The sequence below is a fragment of the Leishmania donovani genome, chromosome 32 (assembly GCF_000227135.1).
Source record: "Leishmania donovani BPK282A1 complete genome, chromosome 32".
Taxonomy (NCBI): domain Eukaryota; phylum Euglenozoa; class Kinetoplastea; order Trypanosomatida; family Trypanosomatidae; genus Leishmania; species Leishmania donovani.
The window spans coordinates 445768-455615 of record NC_018259.1 but is presented as its reverse complement, the minus strand read 5'-3'; the positions used below and the strand labels follow the sequence as shown (position 1 = coordinate 455615).

General features: G+C 63.1%; 2 protein-coding genes across 2 annotated transcripts; both read right to left on the bottom strand.

The window, feature by feature from the left end:
• Nucleotides 1–363: 363 nt before the first annotated feature.
• LDBPK_321200 (hypothetical protein, conserved) lies at nucleotides 364–2418 on the bottom strand (the record flags this gene model as incomplete). The annotated part of the gene is made up of 1 exon (XM_003863488.1): nucleotides 364–2418. The coding sequence occupies one exon, from the start codon at nucleotides 2416–2418 to the stop codon at nucleotides 364–366; it is 2055 nt and encodes a 684-aa protein (XP_003863536.1).
• Nucleotides 2419–3896: 1478 nt separating this feature from the next.
• On the bottom strand, nucleotides 3897–8720 carry LDBPK_321190 (hypothetical protein, conserved; the record flags this gene model as incomplete). The annotated part of the gene is made up of 1 exon (XM_003863487.1): nucleotides 3897–8720. The coding sequence occupies one exon, from the start codon at nucleotides 8718–8720 to the stop codon at nucleotides 3897–3899; it is 4824 nt and encodes a 1607-aa protein (XP_003863535.1).
• Between the last annotated feature and the right edge of the window lie 1128 nt (nucleotides 8721–9848).

Genomic DNA, 9848 nt, shown 5'->3' with positions numbered 1-9848 from the left:
GGGGTCACACGCAGGCGTCCCGCACCAGTAGACCGTGTGAGGGCCGTGGGGCGGGATGCGCTCGAGGCACGTTGCCGCTTCGCCCACCATATAGGTGGCACGAGCGTGCTCGCACCGTCTCGGGCCGCTCCGACGCAGCGCCGCCCAGGACCTGGCCGCCGACACCGGTTAGCCGTAAAGCGGCCCTGGCTTCGCCCTCTCCTAATCACAGGTGGCTCGGCAGGGGCAAGGGATAGCGGGGAGGGGGGAAGGGTGCCGCTTGGCTTTTCCAGAAAGAGCGGCGGTACTGAACTCTGAGATGCGACGGCGATTTGTTGCCCATCAGGAGGATGTATTCGAGTCAGTTTGACTTCCACGCGCACCTCAAGATCGCCACCGATTCGACCTGGACCGCGCCCTGGTCCAAGCATTAATGACGTTGAGCGTTCCTGTGAATGAGTGAACGTCGCCACCGTTGCGGCGCAGATCCTCGTAGAGACGGAGGAGAAAACTGGAGGATCCATCGGCATTGCTGGAGTGCTCGGCAGCGAGCACCGCCTGCGGTGGGTGACTGCGAGCCTCCAAGAGGAGCACCTCGTACACGCGGGCGGTGCCGCGAACGCCAGTGCCAATCATTTCCTCGTACAGTGCCCACATCACTTCCCATTGGTGCACGTAGCGGGCGCGTTGGATGAGTAGCTCATACGTCTTCCCATTCGGCCAAGTAGACCATCGAGGAGCAAGAATGGTGGCTGAGCCGCGCGAGGCCCCGCCGGCGGCGGACACGGACGGTGGCACACCATCCCCTGCTTCACTAAGCCGCTCCGGCCACTCCGTTTCGGTGACCACAGCGTTGCCTCGCAGCTGCACTAGCACCGTATCAAACTGGCACCAGTGCGACTTGGCGCGAAGAAGATAGAGCAGCTCATTGAACACATCCGCCGTGCGGTGTGCCGCGGGACAAGCCGCGAACCATGCCATTCCAGCCTCAATGCGCTCCGCTCTGTACGCTTCGTAGGAAGTCTTGGTCCCTGAAAGATCAACCGAGGTGCTTGTGGGACCAGACGCCTGGCCATCCTTCAATGTGCTTCCGCCTTCCTCCACGTTTGCGTGCTGCTGCAAGCTAGCCCCGCCGGGTAGGTGCGCTGTCAGCTCTTCGGCTGTGTGTCCCGGCAGCACATAGTGCGGGCTGTGCAGTGCGGCGATGAGGCTCGCGTATGTGACGGCCTCTTTCTCAATGTTCAGCTGCTCCATCATGCGCAGAATGCGTTCGGTCGCTTCAGAGCTGCGTGCACGGCGAAGCAGTCCATTGAAGTCGCCAACCACGGCCGCCTCTTCCTCTAAGCGGGTGACGAATGCCGCGCCCGCTCCGTTGTCGGGGGTGGTGCCGGCGTCTGCGGAGGTGTCTCTGCCGTCATAGCCCTGGTCGGCGTGCTTTAGCGCTTCGGCGATTCGAATGCCCTCGGCCGTGCGACGGTTCACGGCCGCCAGCCGAAATTTCCGCGCTGCAGCGGCCTGCTCGAGCCCCTTCATGAGCTCGCGCAGAATCCCTTTCTGATGCGACGTCGTTTCTGACAAAGGGCGGCCAGGGGGCACCGCTGTGGCTATCACGCGCTCTGTCGAGCGCGACGTGCGGCGCAGCAGCGCCATCATCGCGTTCACCGTGCGTTCTTCCATCTGATACTCCACGAACCCAGTGTGCTGCATCACGGACCAGACCCTCTCCAGCTCCTCCACGTGCCCCGTCTCCAGGAGACACTTCCACAGCAGGTAGTAGTGCTGACCGGTCCATCGCATGATACCCCGCATGTTCGTGACACTCGCCGCGCGCGAGAAATGCGTCGCCCGATCTCGTGGCTGTCTCGGAGGAAGGGCTGCCAGCATCTTGCGTATCGCCACAAAGCACTCCGATTGAGCGGTGGAGTTCACCGCTACACGACGGGGGTCTGATGCGATAGCTGCCGCAGGAGCTCCGCTGGCGGCGACCACACCTGGTGCGGTGCCGAAGGGGACCAGCACCTGTCGACATGCCTGGTCCACAGCGCTAGTGAAAAGGTGAAGCGCTCGCGCCCACTGTCCGTCGGCCACGCAGTCCTTGAGCATGTCCTGCAGAGAGTAGCGGGCAGCTGTCCCATTGCGCCGGAAAGAGCGCGGTGGAAGTTGCGCCTGCTGCTGCATTTGCTGATGTGGCGCTGGAGAGGCATCGACACAAGAGCGCTGCGACGACGGTGCAGAGTGAGACGCAGGTGCACGCGCGTGACAGAACCGCTCCGACGCTAACGTTGGCGCCGGCCCTGACGCCAGCGCGGACTGCTGCGGCGCTGCGCTCGTGCCGGCTTGCTTCTCCAGTTCCTGCTCTCGCTGCTGAGACAGATGTCCGGCACCGCGCTCACGCGCCATCGCGGCATGTGTCGCCCTTACCACTGCCTCGAAGTCCATCGTGGCAAAGTTCAAGCCGAGGTCGAGAGAGGCGGGCGTATGGGGTGCGCCGGACCCGCTGCTGGTGATTGGCGACGGTTGCGTTTGTGCCTGCTGCGGCTGCTCTGATGGGCGCGACGGCGAGGGGGTGCTGCACCATCGGTAAATGTTGGCATAGGCGGAAGATCTGGCAGGAAGGTACTGCAAACACCTGTTGAACGACTTTATAAGAGGCATCGTTTTCGGCGCCCGTGTGCACCGTATAATGTGGAGAGCTCAGCAAAAAAAAAAAACTTGTTGGCGGTGGGCAGTCGGCGCTCATACTGTCGCCCGCACAGACACAGAGAATGAGAGGAAGAAGGACGGCTCACCGTTGGCGTCAGTGGACGGGCCACAATAAGGAAGGGATAAAGGCTGCTGTAGGGAGGTGTGAGAAAGAGAGAGAGGGCCAAAGAAAGGAGGAGCAGCGGTGTCATGCAGCGACATGTGCGTGCCGATGGGCAAGCGCCATGAGAGAGAAGCGCCAGACCGCGCCCCACGGCACCGCACCATAATCTTTCTTGCACGTCTGTGCACCTCTGCTGACGAGCGGAGAAGAGGGGAGGGGCAAAGGACAGAGTGTGCGAGGTGGTGCGAAACGACTTTGACACACCCTACAGAAGGCGTGAGGACTAAAGGAGAGATGTGGCCCTCGGCCAGCATCAAGAGCGCTCACCACTGCGCACGAGACGAACGCCTCTTCCACTCTTGCCAATTGAGAAAGGGGGAAGAATTCTAAGAAGCATTCAAAACAGCGCTGTGCCACTCGTTGCCTTGCTGTTGTACATGGGAGCCGCCTGTGTTTTTACTCTAAGAGAAGCGGTGGCCGGGAACGAAGAAAAGGACGAAACGAACAAGACACACGCACACAACAACAACAGTCATGTCGGCATGCCAGCTATTTGTGTTGTGCTCCGCCCTCCCCTCTGTGTACGCATGTGCACATGCGCGCGGGGGGAGAGAGGGAAGAGGAGGAAAAGATCTAATGGGAGTGGAGAGACAGAGCACAGAGAGGGAGAACGAGAGTTCGTCCCAGCAGGGACACGGGCACACGATCCTCGGCAGGACATCTCCGATAAACCGCAGCATTAGCGGAGAGCACAGCGATGAAGAGCGAGAGATAAAGTAACACTTCATGCGCCGCCGGGGACAGAGACGCACGACATCCCCCTCCCTTGCATGGCCCTCATACGCAACACCGATAAAGAATCACAGACAGCTCGGGCATGGCAATCTGGTGCGATGCGGATGCACTTGAGCGGCGGTGGCGGCGGCGGCGGCAGCAGCAGCAGCACGCACTACTCCAACGTGAAGGAACTGCAACCAGAGGGAAAAGGGTGGCGACGCCACGTCGACGTCATCTTCTGAGATGCGCCCGACACAGAACCTATTCCCATCCACACGTTCAAGCCCCGACGTGGGACCCGCTACACTTGGCTGTCGTGCGCATCCGCAGACCGCTACGCTTTGCCCTGCTTCGCACCGCGACGCGGCCGCCGCATCGACTTGGCTGTCACAAACTTCTTCACGGACTTTTTGCCACGAGTGGACGACGTAGGCGCCTTTGCCGTTTTCGCTTTGGCGGTGGGTGAGGCAGAGGGGCCGCTCTTTGGGGAGGGGGCCGGCGACTTCTTTGCCGTCTTCGCCGACTTGGTAGAGGCTTTCGGAGAGGCCCCGCGAGGACCGCGCAGCCGCTTCGGCTTCGCCGGAGAAAGTTGCTGGAACAACGCCTTTTGGAGCTCGGCAGACAGACGCGTAGCAACCTTCAGCTGCCCGCGGCCGCCGACACGGGTGGGGGACGGCGTCTGCGGCGACACGGTCACCTCCTCCGACGCATGCATCGGCGACGCCTTCGCGCGCGCAGCACCGCTTCCATCGCCACGCGGTGACGCCGACAGGCTGCGGCTGCCGCGCAGCACGGCAGCTTCTGCGTGGGACACCCTTGCCGATGCCGGCGACTCTTCCGCGCCAGCGCGCTGCACGATAGTCTTCACTGTGGCGCTGGCGACGTCCTTCATGACAGCTCGATGTGTGCGGCGACCGGCAGCTTTGCGCGCCTTGTTGGCACTGGAGGTGGCGATGCCCTCGAGGTACTGAATGTAGTAGTCTTCGCTGTGATAGACACGCCGCGGTCGTTGAGAGACACGCTGAGAAATGGTCGACAGTATCCCGAGCGTCGAGTCCCTGTCGGAGACGCCACTGAACCGCCCGTCCGATGAGCCAAGCGATGGCCGCAGACCATGCGACTCGGCTGACGCTGCCGCTGCTGCATTGGCTGCTGCCGCAACTTCCTCTGCAGTTTCTATACGGGCCACTTCCGCCACCACCTCGGCAGGTAGCATCTCCAGCAGCTCCTCCGCTTGGCTTTTACGCCCGCGCGTCGAGCTGCGAGGGGTCTGCGACACGTGCGAGTAGGGCGTTGAAGCCACATGCAAAGACCTCCTGCCTGACAAAACGCCGTCATCCATGGTAAGGGTGATGCTTGCCGGCGTCGTCGCAGCCATCTGCTGGCTTGCAGCGAGTGGAGTCTGCGCGCTGCGGCTACGTTTGCGAGAGGACGACGGAGATACATGACCCGCAGGCCCCTCGCCGTTTCTAGGTAGATCTATCGAGGAGTGTTCCGTGTACACAACACTGCCGCCTTGCGGGGACACTGTAATCGTGTGTGGCCGCAGCGGCTCGACAAGGTCCATCCAATCGTTCTTGGGATCAAACAAACCAGTTTTCTGATCCGCGTCCTTGTCGCGCTGCACAGCTGCGGCGCAGTGCGCCGGCGGTCGCACGCCCGTCGGAAGCAGCGGTGCGCGCATGCCGTCATTTTGTGCAGGAAAGGCGCTCGATGCGCCCCACGCCGGTGCCGGACTGCGCGAGTGCCGGTGACTGTGCGACAGCTGCACCGGCTTCACCATCGACACCTGCGACCGCAGCGAGACAGGACGTGGCAGCGGTGACTGGCAGTGCTCGCCGGTGAGAAACAGATCCTGCTGCAAGGGGCGCCGCAGCTGCGGCGTCGGCGCGCGGGGCACCTGCACCGGGCTAATGCTGGGGGGAGCGGCAGCGGGCATCGGCTTGTGCGGGTGCTGAAGGAGTGTCTGAGGGGTTGTGGTCGGATGCACCAAGATGAGACTGCTGCGACGCGCCATCGCCTCCTCTTCGGCGTCTTTGTCCGCTGCAGCGGCGCAGCTGGTTATCGCGTTGGGCGGGTGATGCGGTGGTGCGCTGACAGCGACCTCTGCCTGCTCCATCGACGCCTCAGCGCGCGGGGTGCCCCCCTTCGCCAGCGGCGTCGCCGATACCGGTAGCGGGGATCGTTGCTCACACACTTGCACCGGCGGCGGCGTGCGAGTGCGACAGCGCCCCTCCGAGATGGCGGCCACCTCGCGCTCCAGATCGTAGAACTGTGGGGGCACGTGCGCGAGTGCGCGCACGCGGATGGTCGACTCAGAGCTCCCGATATCCCTCTTCGCTGCCTCTACATTCTCCAAAGCCGGCGTCGGAGGGGCGCTCACGCAATCAAAAAACATCGCCGACGCCACGGCGAACTCTGAAGACACCGGCGATACCACAGAGGTCAGGGCAGTCACTTCGGGAGAGGGCGCAGGGATCTCGCTCATGTCCTCCGGGGCGGCTGCCTCTGCCACCTTCACAGGAGAGACGGCGCTGTCGCATAGCAGTGTGGCGTTCGGCTCCTCTGGCGAGATGTCAGCCACCTGCGGCGCGCGCGAGGATCGGGAATGGTATCGCTGGTCGCGCTCGAGGGTGTCCAGCGTGATGTCCACATTCTCCGCTGTCACAACCGGTGACGCCGACGAGTTCCACGGGTCCGCGCCGCTCGCGGCGTTTGCGATTCCCTTCGGCGTCTCTGCCCATGGCCGAAGCGGAGCCGGAGCGTCGGAGCGGGCCGCCTGCTGCTGTTCTCTCATGAGCTTCTGCATGCTGTCCTTCACATTTTGCGGCGTCAGCGTTGGTGACTGGTAGGAGCTGCAGCTGGGGCTTGTCGCTGCCTCGGCGGAGGAGCCCTTGGGCCCACTGGTAGTATCGACGGCGCCAGAGCGCGTCCGTTTTTCCGCGGAGGCCTGCAGGCTAGCGATGACGTGCTCCGGCGTGGGTGTTGGTGAGGGAGTGCGAAGACCTGCGAGGCGTCCCGCGGCATCTCCAGCCGTTTCATCGCCGGTGCCACTCCCCTCCGCCTCCGAGGGCCGCTCCGCCGGCTTGCAGCGCTGACCGCCTTTGTCGATCGATACCTCTAGGCTGTCGAGGAGGTGGTTGGCACACGGCTGCGGAGACGCGCTTGTGGTGCGACCCGCATGTCCGTTAGAGTCCTCAGCTGTTGCGACGGAGACATGGCGCTCCGGCGGGGTGGGGCGTCCGCAACGCCGCTTCTCGGTGGAGGCGAGTATGCTCTGACCGTACTGCCGGTCCGAGGGGACGGGCGACGGCGTGTGCGCGGCAGCGTGGGCCTCCATTGCGGCGCAGAAGGCGTCGCCTCTGATGCGCGCCTCATCCCCGGTGTCGGCATTCATGCCGAACATCTCTGGCACAGCCACGGTGTGCGAGTTCGCGTGCGACACATTCGCTTCCTCGCACGAGAACCGCACCGAGGCACCACTGTCGTCTTCCCGTGGCAGTTTGTGCGCTGCTGCTGCTGCTGCTGCAGCGCGCTCCTCTCTGCGGCGCCGCTGCCCTTCGCCGCAGCCTGCCATAATGCTGTTGATAATGTTTTCCGTGGTGGGCCACGGGGAAGCAGAGGAGGCGCCAGAGATGATGTTGCGTACCTCCCCGCCAGCAGGCTGCGAGGAGAGCGACGCAGGCGTCGGGCGGTCGCAGCACTTCTGCGTGAGCGCTCCAAAGTCTGTCATGGGCTCGCCAGAGGTGGGCACCGGCGTCGGCGGCGGCGAGCCCGTGCGCGACGGCGTGGCGGTGGCACGGCGGGGGGGCCAGTTCTCCGGCGACGGCGTAGCTCGTTCGCAGCCGCACGGGCGTTTCTCCGCCGAGACCTGCACGCTGTGAATGAGGTCCTGCGTGGTTGGTATCGGGCTCGCTTTGTTGCGGCGCGGCGGCGAGGAGGTCAGACGGTGCGGCGATGCGTCGCCAGCGGTGTGAGAGAAACAAGTCGCCTCCCGCGGAGCGGCTATCTCGGCGTCGTGATGCTGTGTGCTCGTGTGCCTTTCATCGGCGTGGGGAGTGGGCCGCGCGCCTTCCTGCACGTCAGCACAGCCGTCTGCGCTGGCACGTGCTTGTGGGAGCGGCGATGGGATTGGGGAGGGTGTGGGCCTCGTTTCTGCCTCGTCATCCAGCGCTAAAGGTGCTTGCTGGGCAACGCCTTCTCCTGGCGCGGATGCAGGGCAGCCGACGGCGGGTGTGGCGGCATTGGAGAGCCCCGCCAACGGACGCGGTGTGCGGAACTCCCCGGCGGCGAGACGCGTGGGTGTGCTCTGCTCCCCCTCGCACGTTTGCTGAGCTCTCTTGGTAGCGGAAGCGACGGAAGGTGAAATGGGGGTGAAGCGGGGTACAGGGAACGTGTTGGAGAAGGCTGCCATACCGGTCGCCTCGTCCTGCTCATCTGCGAGAGCCTCCTGAGAGGGGGGTTTCGGCGTGCTGGCGTGCCGCTCCACCGCTGCGTGTGCCGGCGTTGCGCCGTGCGTTGGCGTTTGAGAAGCCTTAGTTTGGGTTGTCTCAGCGGCAGTGACCTGCGCAGCCCTCGAAGCGTTGGGCGCCAATAGGTGCGCAGCGGCGTTCTTGCTCGACGCACAGTCGTGCTCCACACGGCTCCGCTGCGATACTGGCGAGTGCGGCGACACTGTACGCGGTGAGGAGGGCTCCTTGTGAAGCTTGGTTATCATTGCATCCACTTGATCTGATGTGTTCACCTCGCGCGGACGTGGCGAAGGCGGCGTGTGGACGCTGGTGGTGGAGCGCGGGCGCGGCAGCACCGCCGGGGCCGGTGACGGACGAAACAGCGTGTAAAAGCGCATCGGCGCGCGCTCCGCTGCCTTTTCGTCCTCGGAACGGCTCCAGTTCAGCTCGCGATGAACGCCACTGCTTGGCAGTGGCGGCGGCGGCGCCGAATGCGACGCGTGGCGCTCACACGCCGACGACGGCGGTGCAGGCGACCGCCCGTGGCGTCCTGCGTTGCGTGGCGGCGTGTTCGTGCCAAACCGCATGGCCGGCGGCTTTGTGCTCTCGCGCTCCAGCATCTCTCGTCGCTTGCGCAGCGCTTCCTGCTGGTGCAACAGCTGCGAAGTTGTCTGCTGCAGAAAGCGCGGCTTCTTGTCCTCTGCCATTGTAGTTTATTCTTTGTTTACGTGTGTGTGTGTGTGTGTGTGTGCGTAGTTGTGTGCTTGCCACCCCGTATTCGATGGTGATGGTGAGCGGAAATCAAGTTGCCCGAGTGAAGGCTAGTCTAGTATCTGTCAGCAAGCTCGTCTTCGTCGACGCGCGGTTTATGACGTGAATGACGAAAACCGCGGACAGGTCGGTTTCTCTCGCCGACGCTACTACACTCTGCGGGGAGAAGGCGAGGAGAGGGGGCGCATAAAACAAGTAATGGATGGGTACCGGACGGCTGGGGTGAGAGTGAGGCGTGGAAAGACGCCTAGTAACACAAAGAACACCACAACGTAACAACGACAAAAGACTTCTCTAACGAACAGTGACTTCACGAAGGGTGTGCTACAATACTGGAGATGCGCCGTATGCCAACGACAGCGCGTGGTGAGTGAGAATGGTGCACCCACGCACGCGAAGGCGCCCGCTCTGCCACAGCCTACGCGACGAGTAGAGAGGCAGCAAAGGTGAAGGTGGACCGAAAGGAAAATTTTTCTGCCCTATTTGTGGGAAGGGGCGAAGAGGGGAGGGGGGAGGACGGTTAGAGAGGGCACCTGTTGCCACGTTAGTTCTGTGCAGGCAGCGAAGCCGACGGCGCACGCGCGATATCGCACACACCCAGACAAGTACACACGCACAACGATAATGCGTCATGATCCCGCGCATGTGCCAGGCGGAAAAAAAAAAGGGAAGCAGAGAAGGGGGGGTGCGATTCGCCATCCGAGAACGAGGACGAAATCATCGGCGCCGCAAAGTGTCAAGCCGAGAGAGTAAGCTCGGGCCTGCTTGTCAGTGAGCGCGAAAAGCCGACATGGCGCGAGGTGTCGCTGAAGACGGGTCTCACGCGCACTGTCGTATGCAGCAGGGAAAAGCTTCTGCGAACGGGCTCAGCCGCCATTCTCTGCTTCTCCACACTATCCCATAAAATCGACCGTAATCCGCGAGTACGAGCAACCGGCGTCGTCGCGCATTTCTTGTACAATTGTTTTTCATGGATGTACGACTACCCACCCCACGCGTTGCTGGCATCCGCTCGCTTTCTCGTCGACAGCACGCGTGAGAGGTGGCGGATCGATTCCAACAGC